The 25473-nt window shown below is 40.1% G+C and overlaps 1 protein-coding gene across 3 annotated transcripts in view; it reads left to right on the top strand.

Moving 5' to 3' along the window:
• Window positions 1-404: 404 nt before the first annotated feature.
• MCF2L (MCF.2 cell line derived transforming sequence like) overlaps window positions 405-25473 on the top strand; it is a 102901-nt gene continuing 77832 nt past the window's right edge. For 2 of the 3 annotated variants that reach the window (XM_075525615.1, XM_075525598.1), the window contains exon 1: window positions 528-541. Coding sequence is in view for 1 of the 3 variants with exons in the window: in XM_075525608.1 (XP_075381723.1) it covers window positions 421-541 (121 nt within the window). In the remaining 2 variants the exon portion in view is untranslated. Of the gene's footprint in view, window positions 542-25473 lie in introns of all 3 variants that reach the window. The other variant, XM_075525608.1, reaches the window with a different exon arrangement.

The raw sequence follows: 25473 nt of genomic DNA, 5'->3' as shown, positions 1-25473 counted from the left end.
TCATACTAGTCACACTGAAAGCAGACTGAAAGCTGTGGCAAGATGCCCTGTCTGCTGGCAGCAGCATGCTAGGAGCTGAGAGGGTCTTGCAGCTTTGTGCAGAAACTATCTTGGCATTCTCGGTCCATTAAGTGCAACTGATTTTCTTTTTTCTTTGTAGTAAAACCAGGTACTGGTTTCTGAGGAAAAGCACATACAATAAAAATAACTGAACTGCACCTGTTTCCAGCTCTTTAAATCTGCATGCTTTTAAAATCTTTTTTGGTAGCATTTCAATTTGACAAAGAAATTGTATGTTCCATTGACATTTAAAAACAAAATCAGAGTATCATTCAGTGTATTAGAAGAGTGTAATTCTGAAGAGCTCATTTTTTATTTCCTTTGGTGAATAACTTGGTGAAGATAGAGGGATACACGTCCATGTCTCAACGCCGCTTCTTAAGTGAAGGACATGAAAGTCATTTTAGGATCCTACCAAGATTCATCCAAATCCTGCATGGCAGACGACACTCACGGAATAACCCACGCCAAATATGCTCTGGTGAGGTGAATGTATAGGTGATCCTATAGTGTGATTTATATCTACATAAAATGTTTGCACTTAAATTGGAGCAGCATGTGAGGTGAATATGAGCAGTAAGTAGCCTAGTATTGGCATTACTGATTTTCTCAACTCTGACGATTCTTTCCGGAACTAGTATTTTTTCCTCAAAGCATACTCATGTAGGGATCTAGCAACTGTTATAGTTAAAAAATATGTATCTTTATCCATATTAGATATTACTCATGGATAGTGATTAGTCTCTGCCACCAGTACTTATTGGAGGAAAACATTGTACCTTGTTTTTCCTTGCAGTTCCAGGTGTATGGTAGTATCTAAAAGACACAGATTTGAATGTTTTACACCACCCCCCTTTCAGTACTCTAGAAGAACTTCACTGAGTGCTCTGCTCTTAAAAATATAACTAATTACACCAACAAAATATTTTTAACTGTACTCAAAAAAATCAGGAAGCCTCTGATCTTTAAGTGTAATGTACTAAATTTAGGACTTGCTGCCATTTATTCAATTTCAAAGTCTGTTTTGTACAGTATGTGGTGTAATAATATGTTACTGTGACTGATGATTATATAATCTTTGTATTTAGTAAAGCTATGTTTTGTTGGGGTTTTTCCCTGAAATAGGTTAACCCTGACTGTCTGAGATAAGCTGAAGCAGATTTTTCAATAATTAATTAATCCTTTCTTGGTTTTATATGCACAGTGACCTATTATCATTTAAAAGAGGACTTTTGTTTTTGTTTCTTTTTAAATTAATTTGGAGCATACGAAATTGAAATCAACATAAGCTAAGCTACCTTTATAGGAAAATATAAAATTTTCAAGGCTTTTCAGTATTCCTTTCTTTAATGTTCACCCTTAACTCTTAGACAAAAAATAGGAAGAGAAGAATGCCTCTCTGGTGGTTCCTTTTGCTCACACCTTCTTTTGTATCGTGCTCACTGAGTCTTTTGTCATCTGTTTTGTTTGGAATGGAAATTGTAAGGTTTTTTGATAACCTTTTTTTGTAACTTTTGAAATGTAAAGATTTCACCTTTCCTGACTTACCAGTTCTGGGCATTCATGAGGCCAAGGTTTGGTTTGGTTTAGGAGTGCTAACTAATAAATAATCAAGATTTAACAACTAATTCCATTTAGCTCAGACTAGAAAAAGGTTTGATGTTAATTGCTGGTAATCACAGTAAAGTCAGGAAAAATTTAGTTGTACTTTAAACACATGGGATGCAGTCTTACAAAGCAAAGCAAAACAAGGCCTCCTCAAATTTCAGTCTTACCTTCCTTTAGGATTCAACCATTACTTGGTAGTAATCACACTGCAGTCAAGTTCAAAGTGTAGCCATAAAAGTTACTGCTTGCACCAATTATTTTATAACATTTATGTACTTCTGACTTGCAGGCGCCTGCTGGCCATTCATAAATGGATTGGTGCTAATTCCAAGTATAGGCAAAGCCTTGATTGCATAGGAGAAACAAAAAATTTTATATACTGAACACATTCTAACATAGATAGTTTTCCTCATTTTAGCCTAATTTCCTTCAGACTCAGATCCTTAATGTAAATCTTGTAATGCTATACAATCATCTCTTACTTACAGGTTCCTTTCACTATATATAGGTGTGTATAGTCAGAAAACTATGTTTCGGTAGGAAACTGTCTGTCTTCTCTCCCACCCATCTTTGTTATTATTCCCAAACTCCTTTTGATTGTGTTGCAGCCTTTTCTGTTTGAAGTATGCAAAAATTCTGTTTCCTTTCCTTCCTGTTACCCATTTTATGTTGACAGTAGGAAAGCAATTATATGCTTCTAATGTTAACCTTATATATCCAGTAAGAATTATTACATTGTTTTGGTCAAAGCCATTTTATGGCCTTTTGGACTGCTAAGAGTTTTCCCGCCTTCCTGGTGGCAGATCTCAATTAAAGTTCAGTGTCACTTCCAGACCAAATGCTACACAGAAGGTGGATCAAGGGTTTAAGCTGTGGAAGAGGAGAGGTACTGCAGCCTGCCAACATTTCTGTCCTGTAGCTATGCTGGGTAAAATGAGTGTCTTGGCAAGCATGTGCTTCCAGAGTAAATGTGCTCGTGATTCTGTGAATCCCATGATGTAGGCATCTCTCTTCTCCTTGTGACAAAATTAAGCCACCCTGTCCTGTTGTCCCAGGTCTCACAGAACTTTGTTCTCTCTTCATTAGCATCTCTGGAAATTGCTGAGAGCAGGCTTGCTCACTGTCACTTCACCCCTTCCCTGTATGTTAAAATCTTTAATATAGAATACAGAAATCTTTACATGAACAATAAATGTCCTAGTTCATATATTGATTTTGCATTACCTTCTTTACCTTAATAAGGGAAGCTGGGCTGGCTTCCAGAGTCTTCATGCGTCATCAAATCATTTTAACAAAGCAGACTTTATTTACTTGCAGCTCATGGACAGTTGGATCTGTCCTTGGCCTAATCCTCATTGCGCTGCTCTCTGCAGGTGTCTTTTACCCAGGGCAGGCTGTCTTGCCTTTATCCCCTCACCCTGGTTGAGCCCTGGCTCTGGTGACACTTGCTCTTTGGAGCACAGAGGTTTGGGACCAGATGCCGTGTGGCCCCTCCTGCCTGGGCAGGCGGGGCCCAGGCTGATACAGCCAAGCTCATGTGAGACAGCATCCTGGTTTCTGCATCCATCCCTGACCGTACATCTTCTGTGTGCTTCTGCATCTCTGACTGCAGGCAGGTGGGACGGCAGTTGTAGAGTTCGTGGAGGATTTCAGCCCTGGAAAGCCGTGGCTTCAAGCAGTCTTCTGTGGGGACACCTGTCTCCCATCAGCAGGGGAGATTTTCCAGGGTGCTGACCTGCTGTGGCCCTTTGTGATGGGCTTCCTGGCGTGGTGCTCACAGACCAGCCTTTGAGATTCCCCCTCTTCTCGCTTTCTCTAAGCAAACGGGAACAGTAGGTCAGCTTGAACCGAGACCTGTAAAACAAGTCTGGCAAGTGGAGACTCCAGAGACATCTGTCTTCAGTCTGTGCTGCGCTTAGTATGGACGGGGAGTATCTTTGGAGGCATCCTGTAGTCTGCATCTTTTCACACTGGATTCAGGTTGGTTTTCTGATGAAGATGACTGAAGTTGTGAGGTGGTTTGCTTTCGTGTGTACTCTCTAGGCATGTAATGAATGGATGGATGAGGAGACTGTCCGTGTCCCAGGGTCCTTCCAGTCCAATCCAAAGAAGTTCTGTGATGAGGTACAGTGAGGCAGCGCTGTAATGTGCGTGTCCAATACTAACAGAATTCTGTAGTGAAAGAGTCAGACAAAGCTTGGTTAATCCACAGCCTGGGTAATCCACCACAAATAGTGAAGAGGAGTCTAGAGGAAGATCACTCTTGTATCTTCCAGGTCAGCCAAGGGGATGGAGATGTGGTGCATCTTCTCCTGGAGTTGTATGAGTATTTCTGTTGGATATTGGGCATTCTTGTATGGGGAGAGGGTGTTAGCTTACAGGCAGGATAGCAAAATGCATGGATGCAGGCAATGTCAGACTGAATATATATCAGACTGAGTTCATGAATATAGCAGACATACTTAAGTACCTGAAGGCTTCAACATAGCCAAAGCCTGCCTGGAGCCTGTGTAAACACTGAGATTTCTGGTCAGTGTTAAAAACTGCCACTACGACTTTATTACTGTTAGTCCCCACGCTAGATAGATCCAGGAGCGTAAGGCTGTGTTTACTGTTTGCTGCATTCACACCTTTATTTGCTGGCTGGGTAAACGTGTTGAAAAGGGATTTATTTGGGATTTGGGATTTCCATGCTTGAGACTTCCATTACCTGACGTGCTGGAAATGCCCTTGCACTTTTTCCAGCAGAAAGTTGGAGAAGAGAGTTGGGTGTGAGTCCATAGCAGAGGTGATAAACTGCACCGAAATATTAAACCTGTGAGTGAGCAATTCAATACGACTAGTTCCAGATAGTGTTGTGAATATCTGAGTGAAAAACAGTTCTGCTTTGCCTTGTTAAAGCCTAACATGAGTGAAAATATGCTTAGGGCTTCAGCCTATAGCCTGGATATACTGTATCAGACACTGGGTGTATTGGCAGTCTGTAAATATTCAGGGTGGGGACATGAGGGGAGAACACTATAATTAAAGAGATAATTACAAGAACAATGGCATTACTGGAGGAATATATATTTGTAAAGTCATCTTGTGCCACCTGTTGCATGTATGGAACAAAGTTCAATTAATATGAAAGCTCTTACCTTCTTGGGGTAGTTTGTTCTCAGCAGAGGAAGGGAAAAGTGGACATTTTTATTCTCTGATGATGAATCAGAGAGGAATTTCTGTAGCAGAAATGAAGAGCTATTATTTTTTCTCAGAATGGTGTTCGTGGCTGGATTTTGTGGTGCAGGGTAAGTTGGCTTAACTTTATAATAACTCCTAGATCTTGTAAATGTAAACAGACTTGTGCAGTCTGCTAAGTTGGGAGTGTGTAAGGTGTGTGGCTTGGGACTGTGTTCTTGAAAGCATTTTGAACTCCATGTTTTATATGTGCCAAAAAAGCATGCATGTCAAGAGCCTTAACATAAATTTTGCTAGCTCATTGATTCTTGAAAATACACTGTTCACAGAATGCACGTTGTTGGAGGAGTCTGAATGGTGGATGGTAGTGTTCGGATTTTATTTTAAATCCCCTTTTCCAAAGGAAGTAAAATATTAGGTATTTTAGGATCTAAATTTTCATATAAGGTTTTTATAGAACTTTATTTCCTCTCAAATAGCATGCCCTCCCAAACTTATTACCATTTAATATCTGTGATGTGCTTAAATTAAATGATTTATTTGGCTCAGCCAAGTTACTCAGTGAAAAGTGAGCACATTGGCAAAAACAGTCACAGCTGTCATCCTTCCAAAGACAGAAGAGTTCCCAAGTAGTATGTCCATCAAGAGTGAGCTGCTTCTTCCCTCAGAAATCAGTTTCAGAGCATCACAATTTTATAGGACAGTTTCTGCTGCTGCAATGTGTTCAGTATATGTTTTCTGATAAAGATTTTGTTACTGTTCAGAGATACCAGTTCAGCAACACTGGCAAATGTTGTTTTTCTTCCTTCACTTAGGTGTCTCTATTGACTTGTCATATAAAACTGAGGGACCCCAGCCAGCCTCCTTTTTTAACTGCTTTTTTCTGAAATTTTTAATTTAGGGTTTTTTTTTTAATTTTAAAATCTTCGTTCTTTGTGTTAAAAAGTAAAAGCGAAGGAAGTGCATGATTTGAGGGGTGTATTTTACAATCACGTTAAGATGCATGCTGTGATAGAAAGTATAAATATCTCAAACGGATGACATTACCAGCAGATTTCTGAGCGTAGTCCCACTCACGCTCCCTGAAATTGCTTATTATTTCCCATTTCTTGTGTTAAAAAGTGATTTGAATTCCTTTTTAAACAACATAAAATTATAATATTCTAAATTTCAATGTTATAAAAGTTAATATTTTAAAACTTTTGCTGCCTTACTCAATTTTGGGAAAAAAATCTTATTTCTCCAGCTGTGTGCATAATAATGAAGAAATATGTAGGCTCTGGGATACTGATGTACAGGCCACCACCTGTATTCCCCTGGATGATGATTTCGCCAAGAAAACAAGGGCTTTTAAGAATCTTTCCAATGAGAGAGAGAGAGAGACACTCACGCACACAGAATCAAGGGCAATACAAGACCTTGCCTCTAGGCTACTGTTCCAATAGATCCACTGACTCTGAACTCCTTGAGCCTGCTCCCTTGCCCCTCAACCTCCACATCTGCCTATGATTTTCTCTTTGTCCCTGTTTGCTAAGATTTAATCTGTCTATGAGTCTTCTTACAAGGAACAGACCTTTTCTAAGGGTTGTTGTTGTGTGACGTTAAGGGTTACACATGTGAATGGAGAAAAAGATGTCAAAAATAGTTGTGTTACTTCAATGCATGTAAAATGAATCCTCAGAAAACAAAATCTGACTGTCCGTGCGACTCTTGAAACAGGGAGAAAATGTCTTCCTGACCATTAGTGCTATTTAAAAGCCCATTTAATTAGAGGCACTAGTATATATGGCATTAATGCCATAGTGTGCAGTGAGTTAGTAAGAAGTTATATTTTTCCCGCTTTCATGGCTGCTAAAGAATATATGCCTTTATGAGGAAAGAACATTGGAAAAAATAGTGCAATAGTGAAAAAAAGAACTTCACACTTTTCCTGATGAATAAGCAGAGATAATTTGCTTCAATAATTTAGAGTAAAAATGACATGCTGTTCTTATAGCATGCTCTTGCTTTTTCATATGGGGAATTGTCATCAAGAAGGTATTTACTCTCTGGGCAGAACCAGTCCTGGAGCCAGGATGTAACTTTATTTATTCCCTTTATCTTCTTCATTGTTCTTTCAAGAAGTTTCCAATCTCATGTGCTGTTGCAATCTGTTTAGCTCCACTGAAGTCATGCATGCCTGCACTACTTCCTTTTAATCCATGTGCTTGTAGTGTTTAACAAAATCCCACGATCTTCAAATCAACCTCGAAGGTTAAGCTAACCTGAAAAGGTTGGACATACATGGCCCGTGGTAAAGCACGCTAAGTTAAAAGGATCAAAGTGGATTGTAAGATTTGCAGCACTTCCTGATTGAAGCTAGCTCTAATTTTTTTTTCATCTTATTTCAGAGCCACTATGTCTTCTTCCAAAGCAGGAAACGAAAATCAACGCAACTTTTATGTGTTTCATTTCTTGCTCAGTGATTTAAAAAAAACCCTGAAAGAGATTCTATTTTTGTCGGTGGTTAATCCAACCTCACACACAACTTCTGTTTCTTGCACTTTGACTCGAGTATGGCATGAAACCTTCCTCAATCTTGTTGGTCGGTGTTTTTTCTGAAAATAATGGACAAGGGCTGCTGACAGTCTTAGTTTTCACATTTACTTACTGTCAGCAGTCTTTGGTGTCATTGATGGTGAGTTTTTCAACTTGCACACGATTTGGGGTGAGGGACCAGGCTGTTGAATAAGTTAATTCTTTCCTTTTGGAGTGAGACCAAAGAACTAACTGGAGGACCCTACAGGAATCTTCTGTAGGGGCTGCTTCTTCTTATCCCTTCTTATCCCCAGGTAGAAAAAATGTGAGATTTTTCCACCTGCACTGCCATCAGCATGCAGTGAGTCTCATCCTCATCTAATTATTTTAATCAGACTTGCATTTATTTCTCATTTCAAGGTTTCTAGTGAATTTTGGAACTTTTATAAATAGAGGCCACAAAAAAGTGATTCCAGGGACCAAGTTAGAAGAGGACCTTGAAGGGTTCAGTGGGATTAGCTTGCAGTTGTCTTTTAGTAAAGAGTTTTATCCACTTAACAAACATGTAGCAGTTGGTGGGGCAGTTGGGAGAGAATGATCCTATAATTTCAGATGTGAGTTGTTAGTCAAGAGTATACTTGTAAAAATTGTGACTAGTACAATTCTGGTGACAATTTATCTTAGAGTTGTCCTGGATTACAACAACTCTTGCGATTTGTGAATTAGCTACAGTAATCTTAATCTGGATGGGGCTGTATTCTGAAAATCATTAGGAGTTTCAGATGGACAGTCTTAACATAGTTGCTTAGTTGCATTAGTCATGAGTAAGTCTCCAAACGATTCCATCTTTTGATTTACTTCTCTGAGAAATCACTTTAGAAGTCTCCACAGTATGTGACATATAGTTTATATGAATATATGTCAGAGAGCTAGTTGAAGAACTTGTTTATATGTGTCCATCAGCTTTTGGGGAAGGAGCTACTTGCTTTTCAGGCTTTTATTTGAAGGAAAGATGTGATCTATGTTTCCCTCCTTTTCTTCTTCTAGGTGAAAGTCATAAGCTTTCACGAAACACAAGCAACTTGTTTCATGCAGTGAGTCTGCAGCAGAATTACTCTTTAATTCCTAAGGCTTCATGATTAAAAAATAGGCATTTTCTCTGTTTTAGCCAGACACTTACTAATTCTTAACATCTTTGGTAGATTCCAAAGGTGTATATGAGAAAATAGATAGGGTTCTGTAGGCCAGTTGTTTTTAAAGAGAACTAGCATGTGAAATGAAGAATTCAAGATACTGACTCTGTCCTTTTACATTAGAGAAGCTTCACCTTTCCAACACTGCATGTGATAGCTGGGTTTTTGAAACAGAACTCAAAACGTGTCCTTCTTGGGAGCCCAAAACCACACAGCTCTCCTTCAACTCACTTTCAAACTCTCTAGCTTCTACCATCTAAACCTCTAGGACTCCAGTAGTGTGTTCAGATGTTTTAACTGGACTGTGCATGTGGGGCACAGCTAATGTTTTGCTATCTGTCTCTGTATCATCTACCATGATGGCTATCAAAGATTAAGGACTTCAGGTGCAAGTACAGGTGGTGTCTACTATCTTCTTCAGTGTAAACTTTTCCCCTTTTGGTTGATAACATTTGACCTTGGTTCCTTCTCTGATTTTTTTTCTGACTTCCAGCTATTGAAAATTATGTTCTTTGTCTGCAAGGTAAGTTGTAATAATAATTTTTGCACATGTTGTCATGCGACTTCATAGACTTATTTTAGGGATAGATTCCTTGAAGAAAAAAAATCAAGCTACTGAGTTTTTTGAATGTTTTCCTGTGTAATTAGAAGTTATTTCAAAGTTGAGAAGCAAAATTCTCTGATGTCAGTAAAATGAAAACATTTTATGCTATACTTTGCTTATAGAAATATGTGGGGGTTTTTTACGTGAATCAGATATGATGTGACAGTCTCCAGATGCACGTGCTGAATAATGATAAAGAGTGCTAACTTAATATTTCATGAAAAGATACCTCCTTTGACCAAATGAAATATATATATTGCTTGTGATGAAATCTTGTAACGCTTTGCAGACGAAACAGTTTGTAGACACAACAGAATGCCCTATGGCAGAGAAGGCATCAGAGAAATGAAATACAGATTTAGTAATCTTCTAACTCAAGCAGCAAGGCAAAATGTGTATTTAAGATAGCTTGAGGGGAGATTGCTATTTTTTTCTGAGTGTGACTGGAACTTTTAAGATATACGTTATCAGACAAAGGGACTAATATTTTTTGCAGTTTGAGAGAGGAGCTGCTTTGGCTCAGGTGACTGGCTGTACAGCGCTACTTAAACATCATATGAGCCACCAAGGCTCAAAGACACAGAATGACATAAATGGAAGTTGGGTTCGTCAGCCAAAAAGTGGGACCCTCAGACTCCTCGCTTGGTCCTTTGGGTCCCTAGGTATCACCACTTTGTGAGTACAATTTTCGCAGTGCCCAAAAATATCCCTCTGAGAATGCCAGATTTGCCACCCTAAACTGCAGTGGCATTCTTAAGCAAGGAGATCCTCTGCTTAATGTCCTGTGAGGTGTCCTGGTCTGGTTAGCATGCTCCAAGCACGAGTAATGTGTACTTGTTCAGTTCAGCACGAAACCAACCTCTGCTGCCATTTTCACTGAAAGCGTTAGAGGAGGTTTGATGGTACCAACCTTTAATATTAGAGCTTAAAAACATAAGAGCTGTCCTAGTGGCCCTGAACAAAGCCTATTTCCTTGCCAAAGGAGGGACTTGGTTTTGGCCCGGCTCTTGGAATTTCTTTCTGTATTAAATTGTCTAAATACAGATCAGGCTGTATGCAGAGAACTTCAGTTGTGTTGGAAAAATTCCTAATGAAGCTTCAGGTTTTGAGGTGTTAGGAGATTGTTTTGAGGATCATGCCCTTGAACTCAGGTATCAGCTTTCTCCCTGAAGGTGCCTAAGCCACTGATTGGCAGTGAATCCAGTTTACTGCCTAAACAACTGGAATTTGTCTGGGGGTTTGAGGATAAAGCTCTTACAGTCACAAGAGTTATGGATCCTCCACCCAGTATTTTCCACTCTGGCATGCTTCCAGTATAAAAAAGAGAAAAGGTATTCCCAAGCCCATTTTATCAGATGGGTTTTCAGCCATTCACCCAATTTCAGGTCACCTCAGTTTAGCCCCCTTCAGTGTTACAAAGTAACCCAGCATATTTTACGGGAACAAGGAGTCATAAATAGAGTAATAACAACTGTTTTCCACATTAGATTGCTTCCTTCTTGCAGTTACGAAAACCTATTATTATTATTGTTTACATTTAAACAATGAAAATGCTCTGTCCCCTCTCTCCCTGTCCCAGCACACACCAACCTCAAACCCTCGTGGTCCACAGGATTTTTACGGATGCTCTGCAACACAGTCGTTCGTAGTGTACTGCTGCCCTGAAGTCTCCCCTCCAAACAATGGGCTTGTTCACTCTTGAATAGTTTAAATTTTTTCAAACAATTTCCTTTATGAGACTATGTTTATTTTAGAAAGGAAAAAACAGAGGTTGCTGTTGGTACCTGCAAACAGCATCAGTGCTTCAGAGACAGAAGGCATGTTTTAGAGCACAATACCGAGAGTTAAGCACGTGAGGGGAGGCAATATGGCATAAAACAATAACATAAAAACAGAGAAAATGTGACAAAGTAGGCTTTGGGTTACAGTTTGCCAAATGTGGAGCACACCAGAAATATACTGATTAGCTCCTAATCTCTGCTGTTGTATGGGAGGCAGTGGAACTGCTGCTGCAGACGGGAGTGGGCTCACATTAGGTCTGAGTCTGTTTCTGAGTGTTGAGGCTTCAGAAGAAACCTTGGTTGCTGGTTTATAGTACTGCGCTTGATCTGAAGACCTGCTTGCAAAAGGAGTATTTGCACAAGCTCTTTGTCAGCTAACTGCTGGTGGCTGCACCTGTGAATCTTTAAATGCCTGCAAATCCGCCCCAGCTGGGCTGGCTGAAGCAGAATACCAGTCAGCTGCCAGGAGGTGCTAGACGGATGCACGCTGCTTTTTTGGGCAAGCTGATGATAGAGCTGCGAGTCTTTTCCTTCCACTCAGGTACAGTGAGAGCTGCTTCCTTCTTGCCTGAAGAAAAAAACATGAAATAAGCTCAATGAAGTCATGGGATTTTGTAGTTGGTTTATGGAGACTAATATACTTACATGCTCTTACTTATTTGTAGCTGAGCTGCTGTTTCCTTCACTAGCTAATAAACTAGGGAGATTAAAAAGAAGATGTGGATTGTTTTTTTCTATTCTAAGGAATTATATGCAACTAACAGTAGGGACTTGAATACATCTTATATGTAAGCTGCATCAAATTCGTTCACAGTGTGGGAAAAGAAATTCCAATGAAGAAAAAACCCTGAGAGCTGCTGGAAAACATTTCCAGAATGTCAGGATGGAAAAAAATTGAATATTTGGTGGCCCCTTATACCTTACTTCCCTAAGTGCTCTGAAGAAGTCTGTACAAGATATTTCTGAAGTAGAAATCCCATTTCTTGCCCTGAAGTTTCCCTCCAAAAAGTAGTGGAGCAAATAAATCCTTGCTGGGGAGTGGGATTACTTTAAATAGTTTCAGTGTTACTTTGCAGTTGTTCTCTTTGTCTGAGCAGTATCTTTGGTTCTTTGCTGATCCTTTGAATTGACTGGGTGCCTTTATTTGTAAGTATCGGTATGGTGCGTTTAGTTTCCTGAAAAGGTGAGTATATGTGTTCAGCATTGGTTAAACTGCTGTAGCATGGGGATCAAAACAGCAGCAGTCACAGGGTGTTGTGTGTTTGAGTAAGGGGAAAAGGAGCCTTTTGACTAAGGGCATAAAATCTGTCCTGTTAAAAAGATGCTGTTAAATACTTCAAAGAGTGGCTGCAGGATGAGACTTTAATTGAAGAAGTCTTATTTGCTGCCACCATAGTGCAGGGAACTACAAAGAGTGCCCTCACCTTTGATCCACTTGCCCCCTGCTTTTCTCTTAATGAAACTACAAGGGTAAGGGCTAAGTTAAAATTATGTTCAACTAATCAGGTACACACTTGGTAAGATGGGAGCTGGTGGAAACTAAATGCATTTTTTGCAAAGGCAACAAGAGGAAGAGCAGAAAGAATGGCTGGGGGTTGTGTCTGGATTGTCTCCTACTCCTCAGAGATTCATGGGCATTAGTTCAGCTGCTGCGAGTGTCAGAACAAGTGGAATTTGCTCTTTGGCCTTCATTTCATCCTTCTTTACATCTTCATTCTTCTTATGGAAAGGAGAAGAAACACAAAACTGTTTCAAAAGCTTTTGAAGATTGAGGTGTTACCCCAGAACTGCAAAAGGGGGGGGACTCAGCAAGTTTTGCTTTCTGTTAATTGCCGTGTCCTAATCACTGAAGATTAGGAGGTGGACATGATGGGTTGCCAAGTTTTTATAGTTCTTTCCTCCTTGTTAGCTAAAGGTTTGCATAATTACATCTCTTGCATGGCTGGTGCATCTGTTTTTGTTACTGCACATCTCAAAATAGCGTGAAGGTTTTTGAGGTGTGCTGCAAAATCCTGCCTTCTGAAATTAGAGGCTAATGCTAATAAACCGCCCTTGGCAGAGGAGTGGTTTTGTTGTTTGAATCCACAACCCTGCCTGAGCTGTCACACCTAGGCCAAAAGTAAATACAGTAATAAGGCAAGTAGCAGTATTTAATGTGGAAAATGAGGTAATGCTGCTGTTAAAAAGCCTGGTCTCCATACTGCTATCCTGAACAGGCCAGGAAGCATCCCAGGAAACTGGAAAAGAAGGAAAATGTCTGTTGCTTTAGGTTGATTGAAATCTCAGGGACTGGCTGCTTTTTCAATCAGGTAAGGGTATAGGTTTCCTGTTTGCTTCCTGGAGACTGGAAACAGGACACAGTTACAGCTGCTGTGTATCTTCACTGCAGTTGTTTATGGATGTTACTACAGCTCTTTGCAGGGTTAATTTTTTTTTCTAAAAGAAGTGTTTTATTAAAGAGATCGCTGCCTTTTCTTAATGGTACAACAATGTTTTCTTAAAAATCCTGCATCTACAAAGTAAAAAGGTCAGGTGTGATTGTATGTCATGTCTTTCCACAGAGAGCAAACAGTGTGAGCTTTCTCTCTTCTCTATTGACTAAATTTAATAGCTAGCTATTAAAGCACTGCTAAGCAAAAGGGATAAGGTATTTTGTTCTCTCATTGCAGTGAGATTTTCTTTCTTGGAAAGGAGTGAATTTCTGTCCAGAACCTGAAGCAGTTCTTCAGGTTGGTTCTCCAGAAGAAGCTAGTCTAAGTGTGTTTTCTGCTCTTTTTCTTTTTGATCAGTGGAAAATGAGCTTTTGTTATTCTTTGCTGATGTTAAGTCTCCTCTTTTCTTGAGGGAACTGTGGAGCTTGTTGAAGCCCAGGAGGGTGAAAGGATTGGCAATGGGAGGAACTGAGATACTATTTTGGGAACCTGTAAGCGGAGGGAATGGTGAGCTTTGAGGATTGCTTGAAGCATTTGCTTGCATTTTTTCACACTTTTCCCATGAGTGGGGACTTGGTGGGTTGCACAGCCACAGGCAGCTTGCTGCAGCATGCATGCCATGGCCACAAAAATTCCAAATCATGAGTCAAAATCAAAACTGGCTTAAAAAGTAAGAAGCTGTTAAGAAGACAGTGGTGTTTTTATCGTATCTGTTATGTGGCTTTAACCATTTTCAAGTGTAACTTCACAATAATGTGGGTCGTATTTGTGCAGGGTAAGTAAGACTTAAGGCTGATGGCCAACTCTGAAGGATTTTGCCTATACTCACCAATCTAAAATGACAGGTAACTGAGGTGATCTAATAACCAGATTTTTTTATTTCATTGGGAGCTATGAATGGTCCTCCGGTACTGAAATACCATAACTAACTTGTCCAAAACCACCCAAACTGATTATTTTAGAGATGTGATGGAATGAATGTTTTCTGTCTCTTAATTTTATCTCAGATCAAAAGCAGGTTTCTTTTCTCTCTGTCCTGTTTGCTCTTTCAGGATTCTGAGGAATAATGATTTCTGCAAATGTTCTTTTCCTTTCCTTCCTTTGTAATAAATAGTTTTGCAGCCTTTATCTGTGTTCATCAGTGTTACAGGAGCATCTGATATTTTTGTTGGAACCAATTCTCCCACAACTTTTGACCTGAAAGTTTTTATGCTTCCTGAGCATCTTGTTAATCTGGAAAAAAATATTCTGTGTACTTTAAGAGTCACAAAAAGCGTTTCCTATTGCTGACAGAGTTTTATTTTATATTTTGCCTATAAATATAGTTGTGATTGTGGCACAGCACTTCATTTGTTGTAATGGTCTGTGTTGGTTTTCCTTGCTTTCTGGAGTAATGTTCTTATTATATATATTGTTTCAGAACACAAAATAAACCTGCTTTTCCTTTCCTGAGTTCAATTCCTGTGCTGCTTTCATCACGTGTTTCTGTTCTCATTACTTGCTGTTGGGTTATCCTTTCTGTTGCCACTAAACTCCACATCCATTTCTTTTTCTTACCTCTTCCGCTTGTTCCTTTAATTCCACTGCTGCTATAAAAATGGATCTCATCCTCTTGATTTTCCTGAATTTTAGTCCTACCTTCTATCTAACATCAGTGGTGATTTGATTTCCACCTTTAATTACGGTTTTCAATTCTTACCAGACTGCGATCTCCCATCTACTGAATTTTGAATACTGCTGCAGATAACTTCAGCGCAGAGCCAGGAGTCCTCTTCTCCTCACCCCAGTGCGGTCTGAGTAGCCACATCTCGTTGCAGGCACTGCTGTACAGTGAAGTTAAAAAGGTCACATCCATTTCTTTGTTGGCTTTTGCAGCTGTGGACAGATGGAACTGTCACCAAATACTGCAGTATAAAGTGTTTTATTACTAACTCCTGTGTGATTAAATTCGACCTGAGGAAAAGTCCGGTTTTTCTGTCTCTCTGAAATGAGAAACCTCAGTAAATCCTGCAGCACGGTGAAGGAGAAGCCTATGATTACATACTTGTGGGAGCATGTTTGGAAAGGATGTGTAAATAGAAAAATATAAGCTGACTGAAGTTCAGTTCACAGAACACCAAAAAGATATAATTTTGAAATTAGAAATGGAAACAGATGTGTGATAATTGCATTCAGTGGCCAGGCTTCTGTCATGGTTTTGGGGAGAAAGTGCTGTCCCTGATGGGGTGTTACACTTCCTTAAAAAATTACTGAAGTCTTCTTTTGCTTTTTGTTTTACTTTCCGGATACCCCGTGTAAGGGATGTGTAATCTTCAAAGCTTTGAAGTTTATTATTGTCTTACAATGCAAAGTGTACTTTTAAGATTTAATTCCTCAGTAGCTTTCCTTATGCTTCTTCCTGCCAATATCTTTTTCAAAGATTGCAGGGTTCATCCTATTAATTGAACAGCATCCTTCACTTTGAAGTGCTCCAGCAACTATTGGTATTACCAGCATGCTCATTTTCATGGAGGCAGTGTCTGTCTTTATGAATAGCAGCTTTTATTGTTTTTCTCTGACCACGAGTTTTGATTGCTCATGCTTGCTTAAATTTAGGTTTGGATGGGATACAGGGACCTTTTTTGATGACTTAGCATCTGAGTTGAAAACTGCCAAAGCCATTTCAAAATGGGATAGTTTCGTTGCTGCATGGAGATTTAACAAGCTGCTTTGTATAATGGATTTATACAAACACATATGTGTGTGTATGGATGTGTAATGTGTATATAAACTCATTTTCAGTGCTTTGGAATCTTTTGATGTAAACCAGACAGAATTGGCAATTTTGAATGCTTGATGACTTTAAAAAGAATGAAACCTTTTTTGCATTCATTCTTTGAGAAAAACGTCAAGAAGGATTAGAAGGAGAAAATGAATAGGGCTTTTAAATAGTCTAGTATGCTAAACTAGATGCCAACAGATGATGCATCAAATGGCTCAATATCTTCAAAACTCCACCCAATTACAAATTCTGTGGTTACAGGTGTGAGTTAGGTATATTTTGCTAGGTTTTTTTAGAGAGAGTATACACTTACATTATGCTAAAGATGATCCTATGAAGATAGCTTTTGTCATGCTGAATCCCACAAAGTGCCACATCATTTTATTGATGTGCTTTTTGCTAAGTACCGCACCCCTGAAGGAAAAATACATTTAATAATTATACTTTAATGTTGAACTTACCAAACTTTAATATCCTTTACCACAAACGTTGCCACCCTCATGCTGCACACTTGCACATGCTTTATTAAGCAGGTACAGTATCTTGTATATTTAAGCCACAGTCATAGCTTCCTTCTCTGGGTTTCGTAAAACTAAGGTGACACAGCCTTTTACCCTCAATGGACTTTGCATGCATCCTTTAACAGCTTCTCCCACAGCGTTTTCCTCTGCTTTGTGGGCTGGAGTACGTCACTCACAGCCCACAGCTCCCGAGGTGGCAGGGAGAGCTTAACCTGAGCATGGAGCACGAGTGGAGTTGAAATTAATTTCCTTGTGTTTATAAATATACACACATGTGTCCACGCAGATTTTCTTAGGAGGGCTGTCGCTCCTGTGTGTTTTAATAGAGCTTAAATTTGCCCCTAAGTCTTGTTGCTAACATGCGTGCCCACGTACCACAGGTTTCCTCTCCAGTTGTATTTCAAGCTGGATCACGAAGGCCAGGGAAGGGTTTTGTGCTTCAACTCATTTGTTCTTTCTTGCTGCTGTTCTCTGAAGTGCACAGCAAGGAGACCAGATATTATAACAGTGGAGCAAACGTTTCCCCTACGCACACGCTCCAAAATAGAGTGCTAAAATAAAAAGGCCTTCGGTTACTGGCTGGAGCCCTCTTTTCCCAGGAGGGTGTTTCATGCTCTGCTTCACAGGAGCCTGTAGCATCTCTAGCCCAGTGAAATGTTAAGCTTTCTGTGCAGAATGGAACTGCTAGAAAAAAACCCACCTTTGCCTGAAATACCGTTTAGCCGGGCAGCTGAGGCCAATTTCCACAGAGACACTCTGTGTGGGCTCCTGTTCCTCCAGCACAGCAGGAGCAGGCTTTGAGTCTCCTGTACAGCACAGGCTGAGCTCTCTGTACCATTTGTTCACGTATGGTGTTCAGTGTAAGGACACTCTGGTTCCCGAAAGTGGGAGGTGAAGGCATGCTTAGTTGGTTAATATTGAAGGGGTTGAAATAGTGGGGTTGAAACAAACAATGCTATATTTTGGTGCTCTTAGCCATGGTCTTTATTAGATCTTGAGTGGTCCAGGAAAAACATATGTAACTGTGGGTTTTGGAGATTTGAAGGCTAGGAAGGAGGAAGCTAGGTGGGAGCCTGGAGGATGGGTATTACATGTATCTGTTGCGCTAGTCCAAGAAATTAAATTATTTTTAAACTAGTACTTGGTTTTCACCTGAATGACTTGTCCCACTGTTTCCTCTGCTCTGAAATCTGAAGGCAGAAGCCCGTTGAGAGGTGGTTGTCCACGTTACGTACAACATGAAGGGGCTCTGGAACAGGAGGTGTTGATTAATACGAGGGTTTATATTTCCTCTCTGTCTTGACAATGGGAACAAGCACAGCCAATGCACTGTAGGTGGTTCTTTTTCCTCTTTTTTTATTCATATTTTGTTTTTTTTTTTTTCTTAAGGAAGTAGCCAGCTTGCCAAAATATCAGGTTCCTGTATCTTACTGAATGGGCGTAGGTGAGTGTGATACCTTTCTGAGAAGGGTGTATCTCCTCTTTCATTTGGTTTTAATCTCTGAAGAAAGGCCATAGAACTTCCTCTCCCTCTCTTGCATTCTTATGCCTGCTTTATCATTGCATAAAATTTCGGATAACAAGAGCTAGGTGTTCAGCGTGCTGTGTTGCAGGTGACAGCAAACCCCTGTTACTACTAACAGTCATATCTAGTCAGCCAGACATATTGCTGAGGACTCTCACTAGCAAATGTTTGAGACCGGCTTGGTGCTGTTAAGTAAAAAATGAGTATCAGTGTGTATACTTGCATATGGTATATCGTATGTAGTAGGATTTCTAGCTGCTCTGAGACTGTTCTTCCTGGAGCCATGTTTTAGCCCAAGAGCTAAAAATAAAATGCTGTGAATTGTGATCTTTGTCTGAAGACTACAAGTCAAGATACCGATCTAGGAGCACGCACCTCCACCAAGCCGGTTAGGTGACAGTCCTGGAAAGGAGGGACTACGGGCTTAGAGCCAAGATGTAGATCCTGTTTCTGATGTTGTGACAGATGCTGTTACCTGATCCAAGAGAGGTCACTTATTCTGTCTCAACTTTCACATGTGTGAGTATTTACATGACTTGTAGGAGCAGTGTGAAGACTCGTTCACTAATTTTGAACTCTCTTCAAAATCCAGTGTGCTAGTAATGACCTCGTAAAATACAGAACAGTTAAGTAAAACATTTCTAAGGAGTGTTATTTCTTTTAAATCTACCTTTAATTAAAAACATCTGATATTGCTTAGGAAACTCTTGTGTTTTGACATAGTACAAAATGTAATGGGCCCCAATATGAAATAGCAAAATTTAAAATAAATTACCTCAATTAGATTCTTCAGGTCACATTTTAATGCCACGCGCTGAATAGAGCTGCTTATATAGATGGTAGATTTATTATACATCTGACTGGTTTGGGATTATCAACAGTTCCTGCCCCGTGGCAGGTGAGTGGTGAGAACACAGATGTGGGGCACGTCAAAAAATAACCTCTGGTGTGGTCTGTGGGTGACCTGGATTTGTTTGGGTTTGGTTTTTATGGGCTTGGTTGATAGCTGGGAGTGCTGAAGCAGAAAAAGAGCTTTTCCCCATCTGCAAATGGGATTTTGTAAACAGATGTAACCATCAATCCAAGCTTTTTATCCTCACTGTCCTCTTTCCTTGACCCCTCTTGTTGGGAAGGGGCTCTTATAACCTGTGAAGTGAAGAAAAACAATCCGTTTGTTTTCATATGGTTGTCGCTGTCACTCCTGCTCATTGGTTCGCTCGTATTAGTGGGTCTGGATGGCCAGTAACTAATCTCAAGTGTATTAATTAACAGGTAGTTCATCACTGGACAATTACTTTAAAGGATCAAGTAAAGCAGGATGGCTCAGCATTCATGTCTGAAAGATCATATGGAATACTTTGGTTCTAGTTGATTTCATCATCTGTTGCCTTATTTTGCATTGTCTTATGAATAAGATTTGTACATATTTCAACTTAGAAAGTCACATTATTAGAATATATGTCCTTTTGGCAGTTTCTGCTGCTTTGGGTAGGCTCCTTCATAGGGAAGAGGTGCTTGATGGGTTTACCACCAAGGAAAACAACCCAGTTTGATTCCACCAAAGACATGTTGGTGAGAATTCCCTCACAAATAGGAAACACTGGATGCATTTCTGAGGAACTTTCTAACCAAAGGTTCATTGGAAAAGGACATCTGCCCCTTGGGCAGTTAATTTCCCTGTGTGGAATAGGGGTGGGTGGTAGAAAAAGATGATGATGATGGATTTACTGGATCATCATTTGTTAAAACTAGGGCTCTTAAAGGGAGGTTCTCGACAAGGTACACTTAGGATTAATTTTTTAAAGCATTCTTAGTGTGATAATGTTTCAACAGTGTATGTGTTCACATTTAAAGTAAACAGCTTGCATTTAACGCATGCCAGCGCTTTATGCAGGAAGGCAAGAAGTGGTAACCAGCAACCAGCGAGCCCTTCGGAGGACCTCTGAGCCTGCTGACAGGCACAGTTGCTCTGCATGTAATTTGAAGAAAGGTATTGTGTCCCTGGTGGCTTGGCTTTGACTGAAAGATGGAGTTTTGTGCTGTCGTTTTGTGCTGAAGACAGGCTCACAGATAAATAGGTCACTGTCTGCGGAACTATTTTGCACTAAATCGATTAGAAGCAACATGACCTTAAGCCTGATCTCCTTGCTCTACAAAGATATTGCTGAATTGTGGCTTCTTCTGAAGAAAAGCACAGGTGTGTCTAGTTTTTCAAATTTTCTTAGTTACTTGATTGCAGGTCAGGCAGGAACTCTGTCACATAACATTATCCTACTGAGGAAAATAGGGTGTGTTTTAGTACAAAGGCAGAAGTTGTACGCTTTTTGTGTACACTTATATATAAATTATAGTTTATTGTTATGGGTGGGTGGGTGTTCTGTCCTTGTGTAAATTTGCAGTGTATCCTTTTATTTGCAGATGTATTTCTGAGTATATCAGATGTATCCACTAAATCTATTCCTGTATTTTACACGGAAGGTACTTTGTTCAGGATTCGCTCACATAGTGATTATGGCGATCAGAACTGCTGCTAAAGCTTACAAAGAGAATTTGCTGTTGCAGAGAGCCGTCCTGCTGTTCCTGAGTTGTAGTGGGTTTTAATTTTCAATTCATTACATTTTATGTAAATATCAGGTACGTAATTTCTCCTGATCCCTATTTGAGGTAGAGAAAAAGCATTGTTTCTTTCACAGGATACAATTTGGCATCCTCTAGTTGTTAGTATAGGAGGGTTAATGTAAAATGCATTATTTCTTAAATTCCTTCAGTCAAAGCTTTCTATAGGAATCTTGTTTCTGTTAAGATATAATGAAACAGTAGAGATATTATTTGCTGTTAATAGTGCAGCTACAGTCCATTGCAAAACTGAAAGCGTGTTTTGTGGAATAGGGACAAGCAAAAATTGCTTCCTTATTCTGGTGCTTGAATTCACATTTCCAGTTCTGTTTTCTGTTTCTGGTATGTGTGACTGTTGCAGAGGAGCACCAGAGAAAGAGCACTGAGTCGATGGACTGGTGTCTAACTCTCCAACATTGTTGCTTTTGAAATGTCAAATTTAAATGAAACAGGTATGTAAAGGGTAGCTCTTTTAACTAAAGGGTGGATCCTCTTACTAATCTTTAATTAGTATTACTAATTAAATTATCAACATGCGAGTCTGAGTGCTCTGCTTCTCAGTAGTGCTCCATGCTACTAGGGGTAATAGCAAAAGGCATGCTGCCTAGGAGGAATGAAGGAAAGATTTAAGAAAGGTGAGGCTAGCCAGATTGAAAGTGTGGAGAGATTAATCAGTCTGAGTAACTTTTGGTCTTTACATGCATCCTCATCTGTGCTGAGAGGGGAGGAGTGGATTTAGGAAACAGCTGATTATTGTACGAGAGAGGGGATGCCTGTTTTAAACTGCAGAACCAGGGAGCATTTTGTGTCAAATCATGGTGGTGCATATGTAGCCATGCCAGGGCTATTTGTATAAGTTGTCAAGTTTAAAATAGGGGGGTTTAATCTGTAGTTGATTACTGAGAAATAAGTGAGCAGGGCTGCTTTCGTTAGCAACTGCCAAGGCTTGATTTTCATCTGTTGACTGCCACTTCTTGTGGGCATGTTCTGTGTGCCAGGGATTGCTCCTTCCCGGAGATGTATTCAAAGATTTTGTGTTCAAAGTGGGCAGAGGGTTGTCCCTTTCCCTGACACTGTTCTTTCCTCTTCCTCCTGAGTGCTGTATGGGGTATTTTTTGTCTCTACAGTCAGCAGAGGGGAGAAAATGAAACCTCAGATACCCATTTTTCCATTCTTAGCCCTATGAAAATTTCTAAGGAAAACAATGTCTTCTTGGGGAATTCCTGTGTCAGTCCATGTCGGGGAGTGAGGGTAGGGAGATGGCAAAAAGGATGGACAAACTGAAAAGAGAGGTGGGTTTGGGATATGGGCGCAGGACTCGAGTGTGTGTTCTGCTTAAAGACTGTGCAGGTAGTTGCGAGCAATGCTGGTTCTGGTTTTCAACATCCAAATGGGGGTGAAAGTACCTCCTGTCTTGTAGGTACGTTGCAAGACTGAAAAGTTTCTGACACGATTTGGGTGGTGCAGTAGCGGGATGTCAAGCCCCGTCTGTGGCCGTGGATCCCCAGGAGTTAGCAGGCGCTCTCCAAGGGACAGGATTCTGTGGAGGATCCCTTGTGGAGGTTCTCCTAGTTTTCTTTGTAGTCCCAGCAGGGAACACGTGGAAAGGGGAAATGTGGAAAGATGACTAGAGTCCCAGCAGAGGTCTTCTGTGTGTGCTTGTAATTGAGGGGAGTGTCCTTAAAATCTGGCTGTCTCAGCCTTATTTGCAATGAAGGTGGACTCCCTTCAGCTGCTGCAGTCAGGCGCAGCACTTGGGAGTCGCATGTCAGGGAACAAATGGTGCAGCGGATGAATCACCATCATTTGCTACATCTCGGGTGTTAAGAACATACCAAAGCTTTATCTGAAAGGAGGAAAGCAAGGCAAGTCAGTACCATGCTTGTTTGCCTATGAGACAGGTATGATGTGATCTTTTCAGAGCTATAGTACTGCAGCGGGAAGGGATCTGCTACTAGGTGATAGTTTTGCATCCTGCAAAGCTGTTAGTTGTTCACACAGGACCCTTCTGGAGGGTTGCAAACAGTTCTTATGAAACAAATTATTGGCTGGATCTTTTTAGAAAGCAGAGCTACTTCATCATGACTCTGGGACTTTTCCTCTTTCCTTGGGAAAAGCTATTGCCTTAGTTTTCTTTTTTTGTTTTAATTCTGTTTTCCAGAAAATTGATATAATCATGTAATATATGGTTGTAGACAGATTTTATTAGCCTGAGATTCAGCAGGTGTGTCAACATAACTAAATTTTGCCCTATTCTGTGTTCATTTTAAAAGTCAATATACTGAATTTAGTACACAATTTAGTTTGTATGTGTTCATTTGTTGTAAGGCTGTGATATCTATGTTGGAAAATTCTCTTTTCTTTCCAGGATTGTGAGGTGGGCTTGGGGACTTCTAACCAGGGAGTTCCTTCAGAATTGCAGGAAAACTTAGGTTGGAAGGGACCCCTGGAGGCCACCTAGTCCAGCCTCTTGCTCCAAGCAAGATTAACTTTGAAGTTAAAGCAAGTTTCTTGGAAACTTGTCCATCTGAGTTTTGTATATCTCTGAGGGTGGAGATTGCTCAGCCTTGCTGGGCAGCCTATTCCAGTGCTTGGCTCTTCTCATGGTGAATTTTTTTCCCTTGCATTCAGCTGGAATTTCCCGTGCTGCAGCATCTGACTGTTGCCTCTCATCCCTTTGCTGTGCAAAGTTTCAGTGAAGACATTCACTCCTTGCTAATAAGTGTTCATGTCCTTTAAAAACTAAAATAAATGCTCCAGACTTCTACAGAGCACCTCAGTGGTGTCATTGAAACCTGGTACTTACTGGGACCAAGGGCCACAGTTTTAAAAGTAAATCCCCATCTTAGTACCACTGATGTGACTTTTTTTGTTGTTCATTTGGCTTTTTGTTTGTTTATTTTAACCTGCCTTCAGTCTCAAAGGAGCAGACTATCCAGTGGGGTCAAATGAGACTTCAGATGAGAATACCCACCACCAGGGAGGTTCAAGGTCAAAGTTTGCTCTTTAGCCTCTTCACTGCACATGATGTATGAGAGATTCTGCCTCTCATCATTACCATGTTACCCTGAAATGAAGGGAGCCTTATACGTTTGTTTCCTCAAATGCTTCCATAGATGCTGTTTCGCAGGCACTTCTCTAACTATCAAGTATTAAGAATTTTTTTTCATTTACATGGCTTTTCTCTTCAAAATGCAGCTCTACTGCATTTATGTTTCATGCAGAAGACCCCAAGTCCTTGAAAATGGAAGAGCAGCTGCTCATGATGCTTTTTAAAGACCCTGGCTTTTATAAACCTTTGTTCCACAGAGCCTGTGGAATTGTAGCAAAGTTCAGCTTCTCTGTATTTAGTCTCATTTTCTGTTTTTATGCTCGGTTAGGTGAGAGAAATTGTAAAGGTCATCTAATTCAGAGTAAACGATGTATCTATTCACTTCCCAGTTTGAACATGACAGGATTTTGTTGGTTTTAAGTTCTAAGCGAGGATTTTGTGTTTCACTTGAGATGATTTATGGACCATGGCTTCTCTTAACAAACAGCAAGTTGTAACATTTTTAGTGTGCATCTACTTTGTACTTGGCACACACAAAACAGGGATTTTGTTGTTGTTGTTGTTCCAGGAAGCTTAAGTAATTTCCCTGTATGCCCAAAAGGGCAGATTTTTAAGAGAAGGCTGTCAATCTTTGGACGTAAAGTCTAGCAAAACAACCTCTCAAAATAGGGATAACATCCAGTTAGACTGTTGCACTTATGGTAACAGAATCTAATGTTTTTACAGAATCTAATGTTTTTTTGCAGATGAGACACTGAAATAAATCCAAGAAATTATATCTTCATTGATTTGTTTTGCACAGTCAGTTTCCATCAAAAATAACTCCTTGCTTACAGGGCCAGAGCTTTATTTAGCAGAACTTGATTAGTCAGTACAGCCATGTGCCAAATTCTCAGATTGGATAATGAACGGATGCTGCATTTGAGACCTAAAAGAGGTGAAAATGGGGGTCTGTAAAGCAAAGGAGGGGAGGCTTCTGCCAAACCTCTTAGCATGCTGCCTGCAAAATGCTGGATGTGAGCAGCAGACCTGACTGTTGCATTAAAGGACTCTAGCTGCCCATGAGAGATACTGAACCATGTCCTGCCTCTGTATTACCCCAAGCAGTGCTTTAGAGAGACGTGATGAGTTTCATCTTTTTAACAGTATTTGGCAGTAAGCCACAATGCTTCAAGAGCTACTTGTTAACAACTCTTGTCATCTGTGTGGTAAGGTGGGGCAGCCAGTTTGGTTATGAACTCAGCAACCTCTTCTTTGTAAGTCATCTGTAGTCAGAGTCCCAAGAAATGGGCAGTTTACAAACAGCTGCAAGTAAACGTGTCTTAGCTGAAAAGATGTCCACTTTAGCATGTGTGTTTAAGCTGTGTGATTGCATCATTAGTTTTTAAGTCACACTGAAGATGAGTCCTATAATTTGCATGCAGTTCTTCTGTTCAGGATTGGTCTTTCCGTTTTTCATATTTGTAAGACTTTCAGATTTGTAAGACTAAAGCCTTCTTTGCAAGGCTTTAGTATTTAGGAAGCAAAATTCCCATAATAATTTTCTCAGAGCATTAAATCTTATTAAATGTAGTTGGCAAAATCTAATGTTTTTGTTATTCCGTGGAGGCTTGCTTGCTAAAG

Source organism: Mycteria americana, chromosome 1 (genome assembly GCF_035582795.1).
Source record: "Mycteria americana isolate JAX WOST 10 ecotype Jacksonville Zoo and Gardens chromosome 1, USCA_MyAme_1.0, whole genome shotgun sequence".
Lineage (NCBI taxonomy): Eukaryota > Metazoa > Chordata > Aves > Ciconiiformes > Ciconiidae > Mycteria > Mycteria americana.
Note: the sequence above shows the minus strand (reverse complement) of the source record. Positions and strands in the feature narration are given on the sequence as shown.